The sequence below is a fragment of the Canis lupus genome, chromosome 7, assembly GCF_011100685.1.
Source record: "Canis lupus familiaris isolate Mischka breed German Shepherd chromosome 7, alternate assembly UU_Cfam_GSD_1.0, whole genome shotgun sequence".
Classification (NCBI taxonomy): domain Eukaryota; kingdom Metazoa; phylum Chordata; class Mammalia; order Carnivora; family Canidae; genus Canis; species Canis lupus.
In genome coordinates this window covers 35,570,143-35,597,355 of record NC_049228.1, presented here as the reverse complement: position 1 = coordinate 35,597,355, position 27,213 = coordinate 35,570,143, and the positions used below count along the sequence as shown (strand labels likewise).

Genomic DNA, 27,213 nt, shown 5'->3' with positions numbered 1-27,213 from the left:
CACCCAGGTGCTCTCGCCCGGCCTCCAGCATCTCACCCCAACCCTGGATGTCACATGATGCCTTCTACATTAGCACATATACTACCTGAGAAGCTCAAATATGTGGCATTGGACCTGCTTGTGGTGTCTTAAGTTGATTGAGCCTTTGGTGTTGCCTGATAATCCTTGCAAGGGTCCTTAGCCAGCTCTTCTCATGTTGCCCTCAGTGAGCCCTTGACGCCCTCCTCAAACACTGTGCTTCCAGTGTAGATGTGGCCCTTTCTGCTTCATGTAAGTAAATGGAGGCTGTCAGACATGACTGCTTTCAACTCCTACACTCCTGTTTCCAAACCAGTCACTTCCTACATTTAGTTTTACTCTCCTCTAAGCCACCCCTACTCCCCCCATCCCAGGTCTCAGAGGATGAACTCTTCTTTTGTTAACGTTGCCACCTAGACCTTTGATCCTACTTCTCTAGTTTTCTTCACCTGGCTCCTATAGCTTATTTTATTTTAATTAGGAAATATTTAAATATGCAGGAAAAAACAGGGAATAATGTGAAATTGTTATATATCCTTTCCACCCAGGTTTTATACTTTACTTATCCATAAATCATATACAGTATTGCTTTATGAGTTTTCAAATATACATACATGATATTATACTGTAAGTACATTTGGCATCTTTATTTCTCCACTCAACATTTGCTTTTGAGATGGATTCTTAGAAGTTTCCAGTTTCTTGGTCTCTGATTTCCTCATCAGCAGCTCCCTTCTGGCTATGCTTCCTTCCCTATCCAACCTGAACTTCCTGGAGGACCTCCTGATTCCTTGTTAACAAGCATTTTAATTGCTGTGCAGTATTGCATTGACTAGCTATACAATGTATATATCCAAATTTTCACTATGTTTCATTATGTATATTTCACCACCATTAATAAAATCTATACTTAAAGACACCACAAACATTTCAGCCACCTGTCTTTTTCACTTGGTTTATGGTAAGATACCATGAGGTAGCAGGAAAAGTAGAAGGGTGTAATATCCTGGACGCCAAGTGAAGAAAATATTTCAGGTAGAAGAGAATGATCAGCTGTGTAATTCTGGTTAACGAGATCAGATAGGCTGAGTCCTGAGGACTGGCTACTGGATGTAACAATACGGAGGCCACTGGTCACACTGGCTGTCAGTGCCAGTGGAGTGGTGGCAGTAAAAGCCTGTTGGGAGGGATTGAGGAAGAGCAGGAGGAGAGTTGGTGATAGTGTGTAGGAGTGAGACGGGTAGAGGGTTTTTTCCTGGTTTTATTTTTGGTGAGAGAACTGCGGATTTCTTGACAATCCAGTAGATAAGAGAAATCTGATGATGCAGGAGAAGGGGGGGGGGTTTCAGGAGCAAATTTTCTTAATTAGGACATTTAGCAGGTGGGGATCCAGTTCACACACACACACACACACACACACACACACAGAAGCCTTAGATATACATATGTTCACCTATGATGATAAGACAGGGTTCGTGGGGACAGTTCAGGTGGTGAAGTTTGAGGAAGATCTGACTGATGTCACTTGGACTCATTCATCTTCCTCATCCTCTCTTCTCATCTATCAGTTTTCAATTATCTATCAATTATCAAGCCTTGCCTATTATAATCACTAATTTTTCTCATAAAGGATTCCTCTCTTTTGTCTGTGCTATTTCAATCATTTGGTTTCTTTCCTCCATGGACTACCAATACAGTTTACTACCTATCTTCCTAGTTAGACTTGTTCCCCTGAAGTTCATCTGCTCACTGCTCCCAGAGAGGACTAATTAAAGCAATTATTTGATCATGCCACTCTACCATAATATGGACGGAAAGTCCTCCATGACCTAGACTCCACTGAGCTAGTTTCCCACTCTCTTGTCCTGACACTTCATGCCTCATTTTATGCCCCAACAGCATTACACTGTTTGAACATTTCCCTCCTCAAACCATCATTCTTGCTTGAAAGACTTGCCCCATGGAGTTCATTGCTACCTCCCCATTTCTCTTCTTCTCTCTCTGCCTTTATCTAAATATTTATTCTCCTTTAAGACTCAGTGGCTCAAATCAAATGCAAGTTTTCTGGAAATATTTCTCAAAGCCCCTCTCCCTTCTGCAGCTGGGTTGGATTCTTTTGAGTTTCCTTTTTATTATTCCATGTCAGCTCATATGTTTATTTAATTCATCAGACTCTTGAGCCCTTGAGAACAGAAATCCTGTTTTGTTTTTGAATTCCCAGTGCCTAGCATAGTAAAAGGTTCAAAGGTGTTTAATAATAATGAATTGAAAAGGAGAATACACTTCTCTGGGAGAGAACATTAAGATTATTTACCCCTGGAAGATTAAGACACTACATAAAATAAAAACAAAATAACAAGAAGCCTGGGATGATGGTGGAGTAGGAGGACTCTGAGCTCACCCCGTCCCATGTTTTCAACTTCACTAGTCCCAAGTCAATAAACAGAGAGCAATCCAAAGACTGGAGGAACAAACTAAATATAGAGAAGAAGAGATGTAGGAAACACAAAAGCAATAAAAACGAGTATTTCTGTAAAAAAAATAAGACAAAGAACTCACAAAAGACGGTATAAAATATAATAAAATATACCTAAAACATGGGGAGGAGAAAAGAATGGGTTCGAACTTAAACAACCACAAACTTAATATAGACTGCTATATGCAGAAGAGGTTATATACAAACCTGATGGCAACCATATATCAAAAACCACTAATAAAAATGTGGAGAATAAAGAGAAAGAACTCCAAATACGTCACTAAAGAAAATCAACAAAACTTGAAAGAGAGAAAGACAAGAAAGGACTAGAGAAAATCTTCAGAAACAACCACAAAACAAGTAACAAAATGGCAATAATGACATATCTATCAATAATTTATTTGAATGTAAATGACTAAATGCTCCAATCAAAGGACACAGGGTGTCAGAATGAATAAAAACCCAAGACCCTTCTATATGTTGCCTACAAGGGAACTCATTTTAGAACTAAAGACACTTGCATGTTGAAAATGAGGGGATGAGGACACCTGGGGGGCTCAGTGGTTGAATGTCTGCCTTTTGCTCAGGTCATGATCCTGGGGTCCTGGTCCTGGGATGGAGTCCTGCACTGGGCTTCCCACAGGGATCCTGCTTCTCTCTCTGCTTATGTCTCTGCCTCTCTCTATGTCTCTCTCATGAATAAATAAATAAAATATTAAGAAAAAGAAGGAAAGTGAGGGGATGGAGAGATATTTATCATTGCAAATGGAAGTCAAAAGAAAGCTGGAGTCACAATACTTATATCAGACAAAATAGACTTTAAAACAAAGACTGGGGGAGGAGGGGCAAGATGGGGGAAGAGTAGGGTCCCCAAATCACCTGTCCCCACCAAATTATCTAGATAACCTTCAAATCATCCTGAAAATCTACGAATTCGGCCTGAGATTTAAAGAGAGAACAGCTGGAACGCTACAGTGAGAAGAGTTTGCGCTTCTATCAAGGTAGGAAGACGGGGAAAAAGAAATAAAGAAACAAAAGGCATCCGAGGGGGAGGGGCCCCGCGAGGAGCCGGGCTGAGGCCGGGGCGAGTGTCCCCAGGACAGGAGAGCCCCGTCCCAGAGAAGCAGGAGCTGCACCGACCTTCCCGGGCGGAAAGGGGCTCGCAGGGAGTTGGAGCAGGACCCAGGAGGGCGGGGATGCCCTCGGGCTCCCCGGGACAGTAACAGACACCTGCGCCCCGGGAGAGCGCGCCGAGCTCCCTAAGGGCTGCAGCGCGCACGGCGGGACCCGGAGCAGCTCGGGGGGGAGGGGGGACGGCTCCGCGGAGGGGGCTGCGGGGCGGGAGCGCGAATCCACCAGCGCAGGCTCCGGAGCACAGGGCGCCGGGACACAGCCCAGGATCCGGCCTCCCCCGGGGCAGGCAGAGGCCGGGAGGGCCCAGGACAGCGAGGACGCTCCTGCCCGGAGCTGAGCAGATCAGCGGCCCCGCCCCGGAGCCTCCAGGCCCTGCAGATGGAGAGCTCCGGAGTTACTGCGGGGGCTGAATCCAGGTTTCCAGAGCTGCCGCAGCCACTGGGACTGTTCCTCCTGCGGCCTCACGGGGTAAACAACCCCTGCTGAGCCCTGCACCAGGCAGGGACAGAGCAGCTCCCACAAGTGCTAACACCTGAGAATCAGCACAACAGGCCCCTCCCCCAGAAGACCAGCTGGACGGACCAGTTCCAAGGGAAGTCAAGGGACTTAAAGTACACAGAATCAGAAGATACTCCCCCTTTTTTTTTGTTTTTGTTTTTTTGTTTTCTTTTTGATTTCTGATTGCTTCCCCCACCCTTTTTTCCCCTTTCGTTCTTTTTCTCTTTTTCTTCTCTTTTTTTTCCTTTTTTCTTTTTCTCTTTTCTTTCCTTCTTTCTCTCCTCTCTTTTTCTCCTTTTCCCAATACAACTTGTTTTTGGCCACTCTGCACTGAGCAAAATGACTAGAAGGAAAACCTCACCTCAAAAGAAGGATTCAGAAACAGTCCTCTCTCCCACAGAGTTACAAAATCTGGATTACAATTCAATGTCAGAAAGCCAATTCAGAAGCACTATTATACAGCTACTGGTGGTTCTAGAAAAAAGCATAAAGGACTCAAGAGACTTCTTCTTCTTCATGACTGCAGAATTTAGATCCAATCAGGCAGAAATTAAAAATCAATTGAATGAGATGCAATCCAAACTAGAAGTCCTAACGACGAGGGTTAATGAGGTGGAAGAATGAATGAGTGACATAGAAGACAAGTTGATGGCAAAGAGGGAAACTGAGGAAAAAAGAGACAAACAATTAAAAGACCATGAAGACAGATTAAGGGAAATAAACGACAGCCTGAGGAAGAAAAACCCTACGTTTAATTGGGGTTCCCGAGGGTGCCGAAAGGGCCAGAGGGCCAGAATATGTATTTGAACAAATCATAGCTGAAAACTTACCTAATCTGGGAAGGGAAACAGGCGTTCAGATCCAGGAGATAGAGAGATCCCCCCCTAAAATCAATAAAAACCGTTCAACACCTCGACATCTAATAGTGAAGCTTGCAAATTCCAAAGATAAAGAGAAGATCCTTAAAGCAGCAAGAGACAAGAAATCCCTGACTTTTATGGGGAGGAGTATTAGGGTAACAGCAGACCTCTCCAAAGAGACCTGGCAGGCTAGAAAGGGCTAGGAGGATATATTCAGGGTCCTAAATGAGAAGAACATGCAACCAAGAATACTTTATCCAGCAAGGCTCTCATTCAAAATGGAAGGAGAGATAAAGAGCTTCCAAGACAGGCAGGAACTGAAAGAATATGTGACCTCCAAACCAGCTCTGCAAGAAATTTTAAGGGGGACTCTTAAAATTCCCCTTTAAGAAGAAGTTCAGTGGAACAATCCACAAAAACAAGGACTGAATAGATATCATGATGACACTAAACTCATATCTGTCAATAGTAACTCTGAACGTGAATGGGCTTAATGACCCCATCAAAAGGCGCAGGGTTTCAGACTGGATAAAAAAGCAGGACCCATCTATTTGCTGTCTACAAGAGACTCATTTTAGACAGAAGGACACCTACAACCTGAAAATAAAAGGTTGGAGAACCATTTACCATTCAAATGGTCCTCAAAAGAAAGCAGGGGTAGCCATCCTTATATCAGATGAACTAAAATTTACCCCGAAGACTGTAGTGAGAGATGAAGAGGGACACTATATCATACTTAAAGGATCTATCCAACAAGAGGACTTAACAATCCTCAATGTATATGCCCCGAATGTGGGAGCTGCCAAATATTTAAACCAATTAATAAACAAAGTGAAGAAATACTTAGATAATAATACACTTATACTTGGTGACATCAATCTAGCTCTTTCTACCCTCGATAGGTCTTCTAAGCGCAACATCTCCAAAGAAATGAGAGCTTTAAATGATACACTGGACCAGATGGATTTCACAGATATCTACAGAACTTTACATCCAAACTCAACTGAATACACATTCTTCTCAAGTGCACATGGAACTTTCTCCAGAATAGACCGCATACTGGGTCACAAATCGGGTCTGAACTGATACCAAAAGATTGGGATTGTCCCCTGCATTTTCTCAGACCATAATGCCTTGAAATTAGAACTAAATCACAACAAGAAGTTTGGAAGGACCTCAAACACGTGGAGGTTAAGGACCATCCTGCTAAAAGATGAAAGGGTCAACCAGGAAATTAAGGAAGAATTAAAAAGATTCATGGAAACTAATGAGAATGAAGATACAACCGTTCAAAATCTTTGGGATGCAGCAAAAGCAGTCCTAAGGGGGAAATACATCGCAATACAAGCATCCATTCAAAAACTGGAAAGAACTCAAATACAAAAGCTAACCTTACACATAAAGGAGCTAGAGAAAAAACAGCAGATAGATCCTACACCCAGCAGAAGAAGAGAGTTAATTAAGATTCGAGCAGAACTCAACGAAATCGAGACCAGAAGAACTGTGGAACAGATCAACAAAACCAGGAGTTGGTTCTTTGAAAGAATTAATAAAATAGATAAGCCATTAGCCAACCTTATTAAAAAGAAGAGAGAGAAGACTCAAATTAATAAAATCATGAATGAGAAAGGAGAGATCACTACCAACACCAAGGAAACACAAACGATTTTAAAAACATATTATGAACAGCTATACGCCAATAAATTAGGCAATCTAGAAGAAATGGATGCATTCCTGGAAAGCCACAAACTACCAAAACTGGAACAGGAAGAAATAGAAAACCTGAACAGGCCAATAACCAGGGAGGAAATTGAAGCAGTCATCAAAAACCTCCCAAGACACAAGAGTCCAGGGCCAGATGGCTTCCCAGGGGAATTCTATCAAATGTTTAAAGAAGAAACCATACCTATTCTACTAAAGCTGTTTGGAAAGATAGAGATGGAGTACTTCCAAATTCGTTCTATGAGGCCAGCATCACCTTAATTCCAAAACCAGACAAAGACCCCACCAAAAAGGAGAATTACAGACCAATATCCCTGATGAACATGGATGCAAAAATTCTCAACAAGATACTAGCCAATAGGATCCAATCGTACATTAAGAAAATTATTCACCATGACCAAGTAGGATTTATCCCCGGGACACAAGGCTGGTTCAACACTCGTAAAACAATCAATGTGATTCATCATATCAGCAAGAGAAAAACCAAGAACCATATGATCCTCTCATTAGATGCAGAGAAAGCATTTGACAAAATACAGCATCCATTCCTGATCAAAACTCTTCAGAGTGTAGGGATAGAGGGAACATTCCTCAACATCTTAAAAGCCATCTACGAAAAGCCCACAGCAAATATCATTATCAATGGGGAAGCACTGGGAGCCTTTCCCCTAAGATCAGGAACAAGACAGGGATGTCCACTCTCACCACTGCTATTCAACATAGTACTGGAAGTCCTAGCCTCAGCAATCAGACAACAAAAAGACATTAAAGGCATTCAAATTGGCAAAGAAGAAGTCAAACTCTCCCTCTTCGCCGATGACATGATACTCTACATAGAAAACCCAAAAGTCTCCACCCCAAGATTGCTGGAACTCATACAGCAATTCGGTAGCGTGGCAGGATACAAAATCAATGCCCAGAAGTCAGTGGCATTTCTATACACTAACAATGAGACTGAAGAGAAATTAAGGAGTCAATCCCATTTACAATTGCACCCAAAAGCATAAGATACCTAGGAATAAACCTCACCGAAGAGGTAAAGGATCTATACCCTAAAAACTATAGAACACTTCTGAAAGAAATTGAGGAAGACACAAAGAGATGGAAAAATATTCTGTGCTCATGGATTGGCAGAATTAATATTGTGAAAATGTCAATGTTACCCAGGGCAATTTACATGTTTAATGCAATCCCTATCAAAATACCATGGACTTTCTTCAGAGAGTTAGAACAAATTATTTTAAGATTTGTGTGGAATCAGAAAAGACCCCGAATAACCAGGGGAATTTTAAAAAAGAAAACCATATCTGGGGGCATCACAATGCCAGATTTCAGGTTGTACTACAAAGCTGTGGTCATCAAGACAGGATGGTACTGGCACAAAAACAGACACATAGATCAATGGAACAGAATAGAGAACCCAGAAGTGGACCCTGAACTTTATGGTTAACTAATATTCGATAAAGGAGGAAAGACCATCCATTGGAAGAAAGACAGTCTCTTCAATAAATGGTGCTGGGAAAATTGGACATCCACATGCAGAAGAATGAAACTAGACCATTCTCTTGCACATACACAAAGATAAACTCAAAATGGATGAAAGATCTAAATGTGAGACAAGATTCCATCAAAATCTTAGAGGAGAACACAGGCAACACCCTTTTTGAACTCGGCCACAGTAACTTCCTGCAAGATACATCCACGAAGGCAAAAGAAACAAAAGCAAAAATGAACTATTGGGACTTCATCAAGATAAGAAGCTTTTGCACAGCAAAGGATACAGTCAACAAAACTAAAAGATAACCTACAGAATGGGAGAAGATATTTGCAAATGACGTATCAGATAAAGGGCTAGTTTCCATCTTTCCAAGATCTATAAAGAACTTCTTAAACTCAACACCAAAGAAACCAACAATCCAATCATGAAATGGGCAAAAGACATGAAGAGAAATCTCACAGAGGAAGACTTAGACTTGGCCAACATGCACATGAGAAAATGCTCTGCATCACTTGCCATCAGGGAAATACAAATCAAAACCACAATGAGATACCACCTCACACCAGTGAGAATGGGGAAAATTAACAAGGCAGGAAACCACAAATGTTGGAGAGGATGCGGAGAAAAGGGAACCCTCTTACACTGTTGGTTGGAATGTGAACTGGTGCAGCCACTCTGGAAAACTGTGTGGAGGTTCCTCAAAGAGTTAAAAATAGACCTGCCCTACGACCCAGCAATTGCACTGTTGGGCATTTACCCCAAAGATTCAGACGCAATGAAACGCCGGGACAGCTGCACCCCGATGTTTCTAGCAGCAATGTCCACAATAGCCAAACTGTGGAAGGAGCCTCGGTGTCCATGGAAAGATGAATGGATAAAGAAGATGTGGTTTATGTATACAATGGAATATTACTCAGCCATTAGAAATGACAAATACCCACCATTTGCTTCAACGTGGATGGAACTGGAAGGTATTATGCTGAGTGAAGTAAGTCAATCGGAGAAGGACAAACAGTGTATGTTCTCATTCATTTGGGGAATATAAATAATAGTGAAAGGGAATATAAGGGAAGGGAGAAGAAATGTGTGGGAAATATCAGAAAGGGAGACAGAACATAGACTCCTAACTCTGGGAAATGAACTAGGGGTGGTGGAAGGGGAGGAGGGCGGGGGGTGGGGGTGAATGGGTGACGGGCACTGAGGGGGGCACTTGACGGGATGAGCACTGGGTGTTATTCTGTATGTTGGTAAATTGAACACCAATAAAAAATTAATTTATTTAAAAAAATTAATTTATTAAAAAAATCAAATAAAATAAAACAAAGACTGTTATAAGAGACAGGGAAGGAAACATTATATGTTCTCATTCATGTGGGGAATATAAATAATAGTGAAAGGGAATATAAGGGAAGGGAGAAGAAATGTGTGGGAAATATCAGAAAGGGAGACATAACGTAAAGACTGCTAACTCTGGGAAACGAACTAGGGGTGGTAGAAGGGGAGGAGGGCAGGGGGTGGGAGTGATTGGGTGACGGGCACTGGGGGTTATTCTGTATGTTGGTAAATTGAAACACCAATAAAAAAAAAAAGGAAAAAAAAAGAGGGAAGGACCCTATATAATATTAAAGGGGACAATCCAACAAGGAGATAAAAATTGTAAATATTTATGAACCCAATATAGGAGCACCCAAAAACATAAAACAGTTAATAACAAACATTAAGGAACTAATCAGTGATATACAATACTAGTAGGGAACTTTAACACCCCACTTGAATCAATGGTTAGGTCTTCCAAACAGAAAACACATAAATAATGGCTTTGAATGGCACAGTGGACCACATGAGTTTAACAGATATGTTGAGAACATTCCATCCTAAAACAGCAGAATATACATTCCTTTCAAGTGCACATGGAACATTCTCCAGGATAGATTACATATTAGCCCAGAAATCAAAGCTCAACAAATTTATGAAGACTGAAATCAAACCATGCACCTTTTCTGACCATGATGCTCTGAAGCTAGAAGGCAACCACACACACACACACACACAAAATCTGGGAAGAGCACAAGTACATGGAAGTTAAATAACATGTTAGTGAACAATGAATGGGTCAACTAGGAAATAAAAGAAGAAATAAAAAAGTACACAGAAATGAAAATGAGAACACAACAACCCCAGACCTCTGGGATGCAGCAAAAAGAGTGTTTTTTTTTTTAATCTTATTTATTTATTTGTGAGAGACACAGAGAGAGAGGCAGAGACACAGGCAGAGGGAGAAGCAGGCTCCATGCAGGGAGCCCGAAGTGGGACTCAATCCGGGGTCTCCAGGATCACGCCCTGGGCTGAAGGTGGCGCTAAACCGCTGAGCCACCCAGGCTGCTTACAAAAAGAGTTTTAAGTGGGAAGATTATAGTAATACAGGTCTACCTCAAGAAGCAAGAAAAATCTCAAATAACCTAATCTTACACCTAAAGGAACTAGAAGAACAACAATAAATAAAACCTAAAGCCAGTAGAAGGAAGGAAGTAGTAAAGATTAGAACAGAAATAAATGATATAGAAACTAAAAAAATGATAGAAGAGCTCGATGAAACCAGGAGCTGGTTCTTAGAAAAGATCAACAAAATTGATAGACCTCTAGCCAGAATCATCAATGGGAGAGAAAAAGAAGAGAGAGAGAAAGGTTTCAAAAATCACAAAAGAAAGAGGAGAAATCACAACCAACACCACCTAAATACATTTTTTTTCCTAAATACAAATTTAAGAGAATATTATGAAAAACCAAAATGCCAATGAATTGGACAACCTAGAATAAATGGATAAATACTTAGAAACATATAAAATACCAAAATGGAAACAGGAGGAAACAGAAAATTTGTACAGATCAATAAGCTGCAAAGAAATGAAGTCAGAAAAAAAAAAAGAAAAAAGAAATGAAATCAGTACTCAAAAACTTTTCAAAAACAGAAGTCCAGGAACACATGACAGGTGTTCTACCAAACATTTAAAGAAAAGTTAATATCTATTCTTCTCAAACTGTTCCAAAGAAAAAAAAAAAAAAACAGAAAAGGAAGGAAAGCCTCCAAATTCATTCTATGAGGCCAGCATTACTCTGATACCAAAACCAGATAAAGAAAGCACAAAAAAGAGAACTACAGGCCAATATCCTTGATAAACACAGATGCAGAAATCCTCAACAAAATACTAGTAAACCAAATCCAATAATACATTAAAAAAAGTATTTACCACAATCAAGTGGGATTTATTCTTGGGTTGAAAGTCTGGTTAAATATTCACAAGTCAATCAATATGATACATCATATCAATTAGAGAAAGGATAAGAACCATATGATCATGAAGAGACACAGAAAAAGCATTTGACAAAGTACAACATCCACTCATGATAAAAACCCTCAAGAAAGTAGATTTAGGGGAACATACCCTCAACAAAGTAAGTTTAGATGGAACATACCCTCAACAAATAAGTTTAGACGGAACATACCTCAACAGAAAAGCCATATATGAAAAACCTTTAGGTAGCATCATCCTTAATGGGAAAAAACTGAGCACTTAACCCCTAAGGTCAGGAACAAAACAAGGATGTTCACTCTCACTTTTATTCAACATAGTACTGGAAGCCACAGCAATCAGACAACAAAAAGACATAAAAGGTATCCAAATCAGTAAGGAAGAAGTAAAACATGCACTATTTGCAGATGACATGATATTATATATATAGAAAAGTTGAAAGACTCCACCAAAAACTGCTAGAAATGATAAACAAATTCAGTCAAGTCACAGGATACAAAATCAATATACAGAAATCAGTTGCATTTCTATACACCAATAATGAAGCAGCAGAAAGAAAATTCAAGAAAACAATCCCATTTATAATTGTACCCAATATAATAAGATAATTAGGAATAAATCTAACCTAAGAGGTGAAAGACCTGTACTCTGAAATAAAACACTGATGAAAGAAATTGAAGATGACACAAAGAAATGGAAAGACATTCCATGCTCATGGTTTGGAAGAACAAATATTGTGAAAATGTCCCTATTACCCAAAGCAATCTACACATGTAACGCCATCCCTATCGAAACATCAACACTTTTCACAAAACTAAAACAAAAATCCTATAATTTGTTTGGATCCACAAAAGATCCCAAGTAGCCAAAGTAATCTTGAAAAAGCAAAGCAAAGGTGGTGGCATTGTAATTCTGGACTGCAAGTTAATATTACAAATCTGTAGTAATCAGAACAGTATGGTACTGGCACAAAAATAGACGCCTCAGTGACTCAGTGGTTGAGCATCTGCCTTTGGCTCAGGTAGTGATCCGGGAGTCCTGGGATCGAGTTCTGCATTGGGTTCCCCACAGGGAGCCTGCTTTTCCCTCTGCCTCTGTCTCTGCTTCTCCCTCTGTCTCTCATGAATAGGTAAATAAAATCTTTAAAAAATAGACATATAGATCAATAGAATAGAATAGAAAACCCAGAAATAAACTCACAATCATATGGCAGGAAAGAACATCCAAAGGGAAAAAGACAGTCTTTTCAACAAATGATGTTGGGAAAATTGGTCAGTTACATGTAAAAGAATGAAACTGGACCACTTTCTTACACCATACACAAAAATAAATTCAAAATGGATTAAAAACCTAAATGTGAGGCCTGAAACCATAAAAATCCTAGAAGATTGCACAGGCAGTAACTTCTTTCACATCAACTGTAGCAACTTTTTTCTTTTTAAGATTTTATTTATTTATTCATGAGAAACACAGGGAGAGAGGCAGAGACATAGGCAGAGGGAGAAGCGGACTCCCTGCAGGGAGCCTGATGTAGGACTCGATCCCAGGACCCCGGGATCATGATCTGAGCCAAAGGCAGACTCTCAACCACTGAGCCACCTAGGTGCCCTGTAGCAACCTTTTTGTAGATATGTTTCCTGAAGCAAGGGAAACAGAAACTGTTCTGAAGCAGAAACAAAAAAACAAAACAAAAAAAATAACAACTATTGGGACTACATCAAGATAAAAAAACTCTGCACAATGAAGGAAACAGTGAACAAAGCTAAAAGGCAACCTATGGAATGGGAGAAAATATGTGCAAATGATGTATCTGATAAAAGGCTAGTATCCAAAATATAAAAGGACTTATAAAACTCAACACCCAAAAAACAAATAATCCATTTAGGAAATAGGCAATAGATATGAATAGATATTTTTCTAAAGAAGGCATACAGATGGCCAATAGATACATGATAATATGCTCAACATTACTTATTGTTAGAGAAATGCAAATCAAAACTATGATGAGATTTTATCTCATACCTGGCTAAAATCAACAACACAAGAAACAACAGGTGTTGGTGAATATGTGGAGAAAAAGGAACATTCATGCACTGCTGGTGGGAATGCAAAATGGTGCAGCCACTGTGGAAAGCAGTATGGGGTTTCCTCAAAAAGTTAAAAATAGAAGTACCTTATGATCCAGCAATTTCACTACTGGGTATTTACCCAAAGAATACAAGAACATTAATTCAAAGGGATACATGCACCCCTATGTTTACAGCAGCATTATCTACAATAGCCAAGATATGGAAGCTGCCCCAGTGTCCATGGATTGATGAATGGATAAAAATGTGGTGTGTGTGTGTATGTAAATATTCCATTATATATTATATATCCCATAATAAATTGTTTTCCATTATATATACACATATGTACATATACATATACATATATAAGATATATATATATAATAGAATACTATTCAAGTATAAAAAAGAATGAAATCTTGCCATTTGCAAAGACATGGATGGAGCTGTAGAGTATAATGCTAAGCAAAATAATTCTGTCAGAGAAGACAAACGCCACATGATTTCATCCATTTGTGGAATTTAAGAAACAAAACAAAAGAGCAAAGGAGAAAAAAGAGAGAGACAAATCAAGAAACAGTCTCTTAATTATAGAGTACCATCTGATGGTTATCAGAGGGGAGGTGGTCAGGGGAATGGGTGAAATAGGTGATAGGGATTTAAGAGTGCACTTGTGATGAGCACAGGGTGATGTATGGAAGTATTGAATTACTATATTGTACACCCTAAACTAATATAACATTGTATGTTAACTAGCTGGACTTAAAGACTTAAAACAAAACAAACAAAGGAAAAAATGAGGCTGCAGTGGGGGAAGAAGTGTCCAGGGCTGCCAGGAAAAATAGTGGCATCATTAGATGTCTAGAAAAAGATCAAAACTTAAGAAGACAGCAGATTAGCCTGCTAGCCCAGATGACCCAGGACAGAGGGACTGTAGGACAGTGATGTAGGGAGCACAGCACAGAATCTCAGAACTGCGGTGGGTGAGGAGTGGTAGGAAGGACATGATGGCAGAGACCTTCTGGGTCCCAACAGGGAAAGCTCCCATAGCAAAACTAAATTGGAGCACCGGAATCATTATGCCTGAGAGATCTAGAAGTTGTATCTAGCCTAAGAGATCCCCAAAAGCTGAAAGCCTTGACTAAAATACTGATATTTTATGCATAGGAATTTCACTTCCAATAATTTTTCCTAATGGCATATCTGGACTATTGTCCAAATTTGTATATAAGTGGATTTTCATTACCATTTTGTTTATAATAGTAAAAGATTTTAGAAAATTGGTTGTCTCTTATTTTTTCTATATTTTAAATTTTCTAATAAGCCGTGTAACTTTTATAATCATAAATCAAAACTAAAATTAAAAATGCAAATAAAGTAATTGAAAATTACTTGAAAAAGCCTTCCTCAGAGCATTTTATTCCTATTATTATAAAATATTGTTTGTAAGACTTAAGTGAGAGATAAAATTTTTGAAATCTCCCTGATGTACCATTCCTGTTAGTAATCTAGTTTCTTTCCATGCAAGCTTTCAGTTATTGTTGGTCCATGGAAAGAAAAGTCTTATGTCACCTGGGGAAGGTAGTTCCTATCAAACAGGCAGAGGTGCTGGTAGGAACTTGAGGAGAGATTAGAAAGAATAAAGCAAGGGTGAAGAGATCACCTGTGTCCCTGAGAACAGCCTCAGTTCTCAGGAGAGAAATTATAACCTCCCTCAATCTGCGGGCACCATGAGTAGTCCAACTTTGTATAACTAGTACTGAAAACTTAGAGATGCATATATCAGGTGCTCAAAAATGTGTATTATTGAGTGCATGATTAATTAGCTTTGTTTTCATACCTTCATTGGAAACTTTCAAAGTAAGTTAAAAATTTTAGTGCAAATATACTTACAGCTGAAGCAAAGGGTGAAACTTTTCTCCAAAATCAAGTCTCAATGGGCAGCCATATTTTTTCCAATTATATTTTACTCTCTAGAAAAGGAAAAATGCTGTAGTTATTTTCTGTATTTGGCTGATTGATAAAATTATAGTTTTCTTACCAAGTTTTTAGATGTTTGATTCCTCAGATATGACCTATAAAAAAGACATTTTTCATTACTTCTTATTTTCACACTTAAAAATTAAAACCACTACTCTATTTGGGTAAGGAGGTATCACGAAATTTAAAAAAGTAAATTTAATTTAAAAATACTCTCCAATTGTGTGGAGGTTAAATACACACTTCTAAATAATAATGAATCAAAGAAGAAAGAGAAATTTAAAAAGATTTTGAACTAAATGAAAATGAAAACACAACTTATCAAAACTTGTGAGATGCAGCAAAAGCAGTACCTAGAGGTAAATTTGTAGCAATGAATGTATATACTAAAAAAGATTGATGTTAATAGGAATAAAAGCTAGCTGATTCTAAATTATTGGTACTAATCATATAAAACAGTTCTTATGTTAAAAATATTTCTTACTTTTCAATAACGTAAAAGAAATCATGCTGAAGACAGTCCTTTTTATTAAATCTACAAAAAATAAAACACAATGAAGTTGTAATATTCCTTATGTACTTGCACAAACATTTAATAATTTAACTCATGATTCTCAAACTTGAGACTATCACAGAATCATCACTTACTGAATTAGAATTCTGGGGTTAATGTGTGGTCCTAGCATTTCTTTCTTTTTTTTTTTTAAAGAAGTATTTATTTATTTTAGAGAAGGAGACAGGAAGAGAGAATGAGTGGGGGTAGGAGCAGATGGAGAGGGAGCATGGAGCCCAACACAGGGCTTGAACTCACAACCCTGAGATCATGACCTGAGCCAAAATCAAGAGTCAAACATTTAACCAACTGAGCCACCCAGGTACACAATGGCCCTAGCATTTCCATGTTAAAAAATAAATGTTTCTGAGGACATCAGAATTTGAAATATATTGATTATTCTGTATTTAATATATGTGAAAAATTCAATGAAAATCTATCAAAATAAAGATAAATTTCTTTGAACCATTTTACTCCTTATAATTTTTAAACACACATTTCTAATTGCTACTGGAAACTGCTGGGCAGGTAAGGAGTTACTTTAAGGATGCACATAATTTCTGGTTAGTGTTTATGCAAACATAAAGCTATCATGATCTATACATTGATAAAGTTTTCATTGAGTTAAATTATTCATTTGACCACTTTGCTGGCTGGTTTCAGTGTAACTCAGAAGGAACCACTACTGTGGCTAATTAGATAGATATTGGAAGTCCTGGACCATTTCCCACCCTGAAGTCCAAAATAGACCCCATGAGATGTTCTCCATCATGAAAATCTTTCCTGTCACAGTTACCTTGGACCCTATAGATCTTCTTTTGTGACTGTGAACCTGAGGCCCACCACAACCTGAACTCAAGATATTAGGGCCATTTTTAGGGTTGCAGAACAGTGGGTCATTGATTAAGAGGCCTAGAGTAAGGTTCTGAAATTTGTGTTTTTCTTTTTTTTTTTTTGAAATTTGTGTTTTTCAAACATGCTCTCCAGGTGGGTTTAATGAACAACCAGCTTTGACAGTTGCTATCTGGATCCTCCCAGAAATACACTGATTTAACTGCTTTACATTTCCCTCAAGAAGGAAATCTAGACTCAGTGGTCCTGCTTGTGGTGGTACTGGGAACTAATTTGGTAACATTGCTTAGAGCAGTTGTTTTGAAATTTTAATGCTTATGCTAATCTCCTGGAAATTTAGTTAAAATAGATGTTTTGGCTCAGCAGGTGTGGGATAAAGCCCGAGATCCTTCATTTCTAATCAACCCCCAGCGATGCCAGGGCTGGTCTACAGACCATTCCCTAAGAAGCAAGGATATAGATAATTCCAGAAGCAGGATGCCATGCACCATATAAATCAGTTAGCTTTTGTGTGTCCTGGAAAAGGAGTTATGGTAAATGCAAATTCCTTGCTGAATGAAATGTGAAAGCTTGATTGTCAGCCCAGCAACTGATTATTACAATTTCATATTCAAATGATTATTAGAATGGCAGGTGAGTAGACATTTATTTAGGATGAGAGCAAGTCATTTCATAAATAGGCTCAGATAAGAGTCACTGCTCCGCCGCTCACTCCCACTCCTAACCACAGGAAGGGAGTTGGGGTACATTGCTGTCTGGAGAATGCACTTCACCTGCATTGAAGGGATTGTGCATGCTGACCTTGATTCTCCCCTTATAGGAGAGAGAGAGCTGTGGCAAGTAGATGACAACATCCAGTGTGCTTCACTGTGAACCACAGTAAGATCAATGAAAGTCACACCTTGGGGTTTTTTGGAGGAAGCCCTGGTGGTTCTGTGAGGTTTGCTCTAAAAAAATTTCCCATGAGAAATGGTGCAGAAAATGGAGGCTTCTCTGACATGAGGTAAGCAATTCTCTGACAGAAATGATATTATAATTGGTTTGAATTGGATGGAAAGTAGGTATAAGTGTTTCTGCCTCCCATTTCTCTGGGAATGAGGTGCAGTCCGAAGAGCCAAGAGAGGGAATGGTGATAGATGGAAATGGGATTATTAAAAGGGGAGGTGGAAAAAAATGCTGGCAATAGGGAAAGAGGTTAATCCTTTTTGCCTATTAGTATGATTCAGATGTAAGATTTGACTTGGCAAAAAAGTTCAAACAAATTTGGTTTTGACAAACTGTCAATGCAGTTTTTGGATGCCAATGTCAGTTCAATTTTCAGATTTCATTATGAACAGGTCAGTCATTAGGCTAATAGTACCACCAGTAATTACCATGTAATTCCCCATTTGTTTTAAAATGTAAAGAATAAGACAGGTCCGATGCAAATATACTTGCCCTTTAACAGTAATGAATTTATTAGAATCACAGCCAACAGCTATTTGGAACACCTAAAATGAAGCAATTTAAGTGGTTAGATGAGTGATTCTGATTCACATGATCTAAAATGCTACTACAGCTAAAAGCAATTACATTTTAGATTTGAAATGGTAACCTTTTAAATCTAGAGGTTTGTTATACTCTTCTGTGCTGTTTTACTCCTTTCTGATCATGTTTTTTCTTTGTTTTTGCTTTTTGTTGCCCTTATTGCTCACAGAGCCCAGAGGTTATTTCTCTGCTTTTTGACATCAGTATCTTAGAGAACTAAACCAATCTCATCTTTTATCAGCACTTCTACAACCATGATCATCAGCTCTGTTCTTCCAGCTTGTATCTGATTCAGATGCAGCTGAGTAGGTATGCAATAAACTCAAATTTCAATTTTTTAATGAAGAAATTATTAATACAGACATGATTAGCTGTCTTCTCTGACAAACCATATCCAGCTTTATTAATATCTAACTATTAATTTAACTTCTTTTAACCAGAGATCTGGTTCTTCCCGAAGCTGCCTATTTCTATTTCAACCTGGCTCCAGGGCACTTACTGCTGTCTACCCTGCCACCCCATCCCCAGGCTTCCTAAATGGGATCTAGACACTTGCTTTCTGTCTTAAACATGTCATGTATGTTGCATTTTTCTACATGGTAAATCTGGAAAAAGCTCTAATACTCCCCACCCTGGAGAAAGACATGGGGATCAGGAGGGTTGGGATATCCAGACAAGCTTAATGGATTTTAAGAGTTATACCTGCTAAACCCAGACTTTTCAGCCTTCATTTGAAAGGCATGCTCCATAGCAGAAGCTCAGGGATTTTATTGCCTGAACCACCTGATCTTGGTCACAGGACCTGATTTGTTCTGTCAGCAACTCTACCCACAGTCCTTGGTATCCATCATCATGCACCAAATGTTTGTTTTGTTTTCCCACCAAATGTGTTCAGAAGCATGAGCCTGCCCTTCATCTTTACTAAACTATCCATATGACACACTTGGTTGACCAAGGTCCTCAAATCTTTCTGTCAAGACCCACCATCACTTGATCCCTTCTCTTTGGGCACCTAGTTGGCAAAAATCAACAACCATGCCTAGGATTAAAAATCTGAGTTGACCTGCAGGTGAATCTTGAACAGAAGCATGGGTAAAGAATATGAAAAGCATTAATCAGGCTGTTTTCTAGGTTACCCACTACTATGGGGCTGACAATATTCTCAGGACTGGATACCTAATTAGAAAAATCTGACATACAGCCCAAATGAAAACAATGAGTGTACTAGTCTTTTTCTTGTTATACTTACTAATAATTGTTAGTATTAACAATAATCAATATATTTATTAATTTTTAAAATTATTATTCTCTGAAGTGTGGAGATAGGCAGGACTGCTCTTCACCTAGCTCAGAATCAGACATAGTACATTCCCTCTAACTGGACAGAACAATTGAACTGAGACAGGAATTCTAAAGGCCCTCAACACAGAAATGTTGTCAGATAATGCACTAGAGTGTAGTCACCTCTCTCTGGGAAAATTCTTGCTGGAAGGAATTACTACAGCTTTCTGGGGACTGGCCCACTAGGGTGGCTTTCACTGCACTCCACACAAACTACCTGCAGTGGACACAGAGTGGGGCTAGATTTGAGCTGCCTGTGTTTTGGAGTGTGGTGAGAAGGAAAGAGAAGAAACAAACTGGTATTATTAGTTATTTTGAGACAGGCACTGTGCTGGGCACTTTACTTTTTTTTTTTTTTAACTTAAATTCAATTTGCCAACATATAGAATAACACCCAGTACTCATCACATCGTGTGGCCTCCTTAATGCTGGTCACGCAGTTACCCCATCCCTCCACCCACCTTCCCTCCAGTGACCCTCAGTTTGTTTCCCAGAGTCAGGAGCCTCTCACGATTTGTCTTCCTCTCTAATTTTTCCTCACTCAGTTTCCTCCCCTGCCCTTATGGTCCCTTTCACTATTTCTTATGTTCCATATATAAGGGAAACTATATGATAATTGTCTTTCTCCAATCAACTTATTTCACTTAGCATAATACCCTCCAGTTCCATCCACCTCATTGTAAATGGTAGGCATTCATCCTTTCTGATGACTGAGTAGTATTCCATTGTATATATATATATATACCACATCTTCTTTATTCATTCATCTGTCTATACATGGCCAACAGGCACAAGAAAAAGTGCTCCATATCGCATGTCATCAGGGAAATACAAATCAAAACCACAATGGGCACTTTATTTTAATGATCTCATTTAATACTCTCAATGGTAATAGATGTTACATTTCCCTTTTATGGATGAGGCCCTTGAGAGTCAGTGTTTAGTGGCTTGTCCCAGCCAGCAGGTGGCAAAGCTTGGATCCAAACTCAGGTTCCATTAACTTGCTTTTGGAATGCAGGGGGGCTCGGCGGAATGGTGTGGGTGGCATCCCTAAGAGATCTATTGGTTAGACAGGAGAAGGGATGGAGGAAAGCTTCAGGAAGGTGCTTTAGGAAGGCATCTTGTGTGGAACATGCAGCTGATGATGGAAAAGCACAGGCCAGGGCTGGGGAAGAACTGGCCACATTGCTGTTTCTTGCTTTCTGGGCAGGTGAGGTGGGGTGGAAGGCAGGGTAGGCAGACAGGGGAGGGGTTGGTATGCACCTGCTGGCAGTTTCCTGGGGAAGCCATGTATTATCAGCAGTGCTCAAGCTTGGCTCACACTGGCCTCACAGTTCAGGGTTCCCTCCAAATTCATGGAAGCTTGCCCTGGTAGGAACAGCCTCCTTGTGCTGGGATCCTGAAGTGCAGGGACTGTCTATCATGTACCTTTGAATTCTTCTTGTAGGTACTCCTCATTGTTTTATGCTTGGTATACAGTAGGTGCTCAATGTATACTTATTGGTTGTTAGGCTGAGAAGGAATAAAGAGAGAGGGCATCCCTCAGAGTAGAACAGACTCAGGAGAGGTGGTGGCAGTAAAGTATCTGTGTTCAATTTCCTGGCACTTGAGGGTACCTGGACACCCCTTTGCTCTTTCATGGTGCTGTGCTTTTTGTAAATGCATTTTTCTGGAATTCTCTTTCTTTGTATCAGCCTGCTCAACTTCCACTTACTTATCAACAGTCATTTTATGCTTCCCCTACCCCTCCTAGTCAAAATTGCCCACTCTTCTGGGCTGATAACGCTGTATTTCACACTCCCTTATGCTAGCTTTTGTTTGCCCCTAGGGAAGAGGCTGTCTTTTCACCTTTGTAACTTCCATTGCCTAGAATACAGGCTGAAACAAAGAAACACAGTAGGTATGCAATAAACTTTAAATTTCAATTTTTTTGATGAAGAAATGATAAGTGTAGGTATAACTAGCTATCTTCTCTGACAAACCATATCCAATTTTAGTTCCCATTCATTTCAGTTTTCCTTTATACAGTTTTATCTCCAGAAACTAATAATTTTACATTTTTGTATGCATTTATATATCTTACTTTCAATGGTAAACCCAGGGAGGGCAGAACTGTGATCTGTCTCCAAAGTAAAATAATGCCATCCCTACAGTGAGACATTACACACGCTCCCATGGGTGAGGGGAGTGCTATTGCTTGGAGGTCTTGTAACGATTATCTAGCTTACACTTGTCAAGTTACTGAAGTAAAGGTGTTGACCCACCTATGTCACTTACCTTTTGGGCTATTGGACATGCTCTTGCATATTCATTAGGCCGAACCTGCACAAGCACAAGCCCTGTGTTCTGGTGTCTAGGAGAAACAGCACATGCAGGTGATTACAGAATCACAAGGGAGGCAGGCACGAGTCCGCCCTCCTACTCTAGAAGTCGTGGAAAGTCCCATGTACAACAGGGTGATAGAACCCTGGGACGAATTCTAGAGGCCTGGGAGGCAATGGTGGTGGTGACTGCTCCTTGCTTCTGCTAAAGCAGCTGTGCACTGTGGTCTCTCCTTGAAGTCACTCCCATCTCACTGTGGGCCAGTGTAGGGTCAGCCCAGTGGGAAACAGAGATGGGTATGTATCAACATTTCCACCCTTCTGCCCATTTCATTAACACCCTCTGTCCCTGGAGGAGGAGGCTGTGCTGCTAACATCTTGTCCTGCTTTCTGATGATCTTAGAAGGCCACAGCTGTTCTATTTGTTCTTTCTCTAGCCTCTACGGATCTTTTCCTCCTATTGATAACACTTTTGGAACAATAAAGAGCAAGTTAGGAGATTAATTTTCCAAACCACATTATCTGGCATACCATGATCTGACTGAAGCAAAAGTGAGATCAAATTTCTAGGTTCTGAAGTGCACAAGAACAGTTTTGTGTTCAGAAACATCATAGAAAAAATTTTGAAAGCGTTATGTATACTCTGCCCCCGCTTAGGTTTTTATTTTTTGAAAAAACTGGGAAAAACAAACTAACCACAAACAAATGCTCTTTTTTCCCCAGTATTCAACATTTTATTATTTATTTATTTATTTTTGTCATGTATTAGGTATAAAATGTAATAAATGAGGATACAAATAGCACATTTTTATATTTTTAAATCACTGTACCATATTTCCTCAGTTCTCAGATATTTTTTCTCATTTAACACCTTAGAAATCAGGAAGCATCTTATAATTATACCAGTTATGGTTTGTTTTCCAGTGCAATGGAATCTTTGCTTTGATAAATATAGTAATACAGTATAGATCCATGAAGGACACTATAGTAAATATTGCATCTACAATTTTCCATACAATTTTTCTTATAGGTAGGTGTTTTCCCCCCTACCACAGCTGGCTTCAAAGCTTTTGGTATGTTTTCTCAAGCCTTGGACTGATCTGAAATATCCTGGACAATTTGATGTGTATTCTACAACAACAGAATTTTGAGTAAATATTCACAAAACCAAAAATACCCCAAGGAACCCATAACATTAGAAGCATCAAGAGAAAAGTTGATGGGTGAAGGGGTGAGGGATGAATTAATAAGCCTCCCTTGACTACAGTCTCTAGAGTACCCTTTTCTCTCTCCCCTTCCTGGTCACTTTATACCACTTCATTCTGTTTTATCTTCATTCTTTTGTTCTAGATTTATTTATTTATTTTAAAGAGAGAGAGCACGGGAGGAGGGGCAGAGGAAGAGGGAGAGAGAGAATCTCAAGCAGACTCCCTGCTGAGCATGGAGCCTGACAAGGGGCTCAATCTCATGACCCTGAGATCATGATCTGAGCTGAAATCAAGAGTCTGACACTCAACTGACTGAATCACTCAGGTGCCCCTCTGTTTTATTTTCTTAACTGCACTTATAACTATTTGATTACTTCATTTATTTGATTACTTGTTCTTCATCGCCTCTCACTAGAATACATCCCATGACAGCAGTACTTCATCCTACTTGTTCACCATTTATTTTGAACATGCAGGAAGTGCTTGGCATAAAGTGAGTGTTCAAACTCACTTGGATGAGCAGCAGACTAAGGAAAAATGAACTTTTTCCTAGAAAAACTGCTGTTTTTCCAGAAAACCGCTGTTTTTCCAGAAAAACCTATGGAGTCAGGACATAATGACAGCCATAGATGTCTCAAGACCAATTCCAGATAAGTTGCTACCTCCAGAAATTATGAGCTCAAGTGCTACTGATTCTGAGTCAAAGATGTTGTTTTCTCTGATTTACTCATAGTTAAGGATTTTCTTATATTAGATGTCTAGTCTGCCCAAGGACAGTATGCAGAGACTTTGGGATGGGAACGAATGGTAATACATGATTAAAAATTATTGAATTAAGAAATAGTCAATTTTTCACTTGATGTAACAAGCCCTAGGTGTTATATGCAACTGATGAATCACTAAACTCTACCTCAGAAACTAATAATACACTATATGTTAATTAGTTGGTTTTAAATTTAAAAAATAGCCCAATTTTTACATCTTCTGGTGGACGAATGGAAACCTCCAGATGTATTTCATTTAATTACAAGGAGTATTTTACATTTTTATACAGAATACTAATTTCACATCTAACCAGACATTTAAAGAAATTTGAAATTGGGATCCCTGGATGGCGCAGCGGTTTGGCGCCTGCCTTTGGCCCAGGGCGCGATCCTGGAGACTCGGGATCGAATCCCACGTCAGGCTCCCGGTACATGGAGCCTGCTTCTCCCTCTGCCTGTGTCTCTGCCTCTCTCTCTCTCTGTGACTATCGTAGATAAATAAAAAATTAAAAAAAAAATAAAAATCTCTTTAAAAAAAAGAAATTTGAAATCTAGATATTTAAAATGATATGAGGCCATTTAAGTAAAAGAATACCTGCGAATCAATAATCTCAATAGCACAGTTCACATCAAGTAGGTTCTTTTAAAAGCCATACTTACTGCAACTTGAAGTAGTCATCTACTGCCTCATAATTTATATTCTGAAAAAATGTTACTGTCTGGAAAAGAAAATGAAAGTTTATGTAAAATAGGAAAACCAGGAATGGGGACAATGAATACTTTTGACAGATTTAAACCTTTCTCTAGGTAAGAAAAAGAATATATTTAGCATTTTTTCCAGTTTCTTTTCTATCTTAGGAACTCCAATTATGTACATATTAGATTTCCTTTGTTACATTTTCCTCATTTTCTCTGCTAATTGTATCTTATCAAGTCCTTTTATTTATATTGCTTCTCTCTCCCCCTTCATTTTCTTTTGTCATTGCGATATTCCTATTTTCATTTTTCATTTATGTCCTGATGTGTAGCCAGCTCTCTCTTGTTTCCTAATCACCTTGTCTCTGGACCTTTTCATTTCTTCTTTGAGGTTTTTAAATAATTACAGATAACATCTTGTCAGTAATTTTTGAGACTTTGAGAAATTATTTGTCTGAACCTTCTCTTGTTTTTGAGTAATTAGAAAAATAATCTATTTGCTTTTTTATATATTTTCCTTGCTATTTTCTTCTATCTGGGGCATGTTTCACCTCAATTTTCAGCATTTGAGAAGGTTTGTATCTTTTCAGGATAAAGCCATTTACTGAACACATATAATATTAGAGGCAAAAATTATAAGCTTCACATTTTTAAAGCATTGAAACTATAATCATTATATCCCCCAAAGTGGTTTTTTGGTGGTAGTTCCTTGATAGATAGATAGATAGATAGACATAGATCTCTTCAGAGAGACAGCAGTTTGGTCCTGGCTAATCTGGTGAGATTAGAACAGAAACATTGGGCCTCTAAAAACAACCTTTGCAAAAAATCTTACTTCTGAGACAAGGTTTATTTATTCATATGTTAGATGCTAAGTGACACAAAATATACAATCTTTTGTGATAGAGTTGAAGGCTGTGGAGGTGATTACATTAAAAATAAATCTAGTTCGTGTTCAAGGAAAGGAACTAATTGTCAAATTTATACTTGTATTCTATTGCATACTGTATTTTTCTTCATATGTAATCATAAAAAGAATTTTATAAAAAGGTTCTTGCACATAATTAGGCTGGAAGACTTTAATATTATCTTTCATGAAATGTTAGCATATTCTCCAAGTTTTGTTTAACAATTGTCACTTAAGTGGTACTCAAACCTGGGTCTGTAACTCAACCAACATATTATGTATATTATTTTGGATTATAATCTCTGAAAATATTTACCCAGTGGAATGATTTAAAAAATATATTTTGTGAATGTGATCATCTCTTTAAAAACCATTTCATTATAAATAATTAAGAAATGATTTGGAGACTTTCGTTTCTATGGACAAACTTTTGCTCTTAAAAAACAAACAAACATATGAGCACTGGGTGTTATATACAACTGATGAATCACTGACTTCTACCTCTAAAACTAATAATACATTATATGTTAATTAATTGAATGTAAATAAAATTAAACTTAAAAAACAAAACAACATATCACAAAACCTACAAACAGCAGCCTTTTAAGAAGTCACTTTAAAAGCACCAAATAACAAGAGAGTAGGGAACTACTAGCCCAAAGACTGAGGGAAATTAGGAATCTTAGGAATAAAGCAGAACACCAGAGCCCATAGTCTACTTTTAGCCTAAAGGCATTTATCAACCTAGTCAGGAGTGGGGGAATTCAAGATAGAGAATCAAATTGGATAGCCTCCCTACATTGACCTATGTTATCAGAAGAGTAGTATGTTCTTAGGGTGAGAGTAAGCCAGAATTAAATGTGTGCCTTCCTTAACCCTACAGTGACATTGGTAACTAAGTGATCAGAAAAAGCAAGAAAAGGAAAAGTTTGTCCTAACAATTGGTGGCTATGGGTAGGTTCGCATATGGTGTTATATCCTAGAATTGTTTGCCTGGGAAGACTCGGGTTTTAAAGAAGTTTCAAGGCAGTAGTGGCCCTAGACAAACCCTTGACAGTGGCAAACACAGATCATTTTAAGATCAGAACGTATAGGACTTCAGGGAATTCTTATAAATACTGTTACAAATGGGGTGCTTGGGTGGCATAGTTAGTTAAGCATCCAACTCTTGATTTCAGTTCAGATCATGATCTCTGGGTCCTGAGATTGAGCCCTGTGTGGGGCTTCATGCACAGCAGGGAGTCTGCTTCCTCTCTCTCTCCCTCTGCCCCTCCCCTGCTCGCGTGCACACACACACTCTAAAATAAATAAATAGATCTTTTAAATAAATGAATGAATAAATATTTTTACAAATGTAACAGCACACAACCAAGAATAACCAAGCACACAAGGAAATAAGGTATGTGTGAGTAATAACCAGCATAAACAATGATGAGGGAGGAGAAATAGATGAAATACACATGCTTAGTCTCCAGTAA

The 27,213-nt window shown here is 38.8% G+C and overlaps 1 protein-coding gene and 1 long non-coding RNA gene across 6 annotated transcripts in view; one reads left to right on the top strand and one right to left on the bottom strand.

Moving 5' to 3' along the window:
* LOC111096702 overlaps positions 1-18,801 on the top strand; it is a 53,545-nt gene extending 34,744 nt beyond the window's left edge. The window contains exons 3-4 of the long non-coding RNA XR_005362232.1: positions 17,792-17,974; positions 18,668-18,801. This is a non-coding gene — a long non-coding RNA (uncharacterized LOC111096702). The remainder of the gene's footprint in view (positions 1-17,791; positions 17,975-18,667) is intronic.
* CATSPERE (catsper channel auxiliary subunit epsilon) overlaps positions 1-27,213 on the bottom strand; it is a 199,070-nt gene that overhangs the window by 23,735 nt on the left and 148,122 nt on the right. For all 5 annotated transcript variants that reach the window (XM_038542747.1, XM_038542744.1, XM_038542746.1 and 2 more), the window contains 6 exons: positions 24,793-24,851; positions 22,117-22,192; positions 18,409-18,461; positions 16,051-16,101; positions 15,628-15,661; positions 15,480-15,559 (listed from right to left, as the gene is read on the bottom strand). In XM_038542747.1, coding sequence (XP_038398675.1) covers positions 15,480-15,559; positions 15,628-15,661; positions 16,051-16,101; positions 18,409-18,461; positions 22,117-22,192; positions 24,793-24,851 — 353 coding nt within the window. The remainder of the gene's footprint in view (positions 1-15,479; positions 15,560-15,627; positions 15,662-16,050; positions 16,102-18,408; positions 18,462-22,116; positions 22,193-24,792; positions 24,852-27,213) is intronic.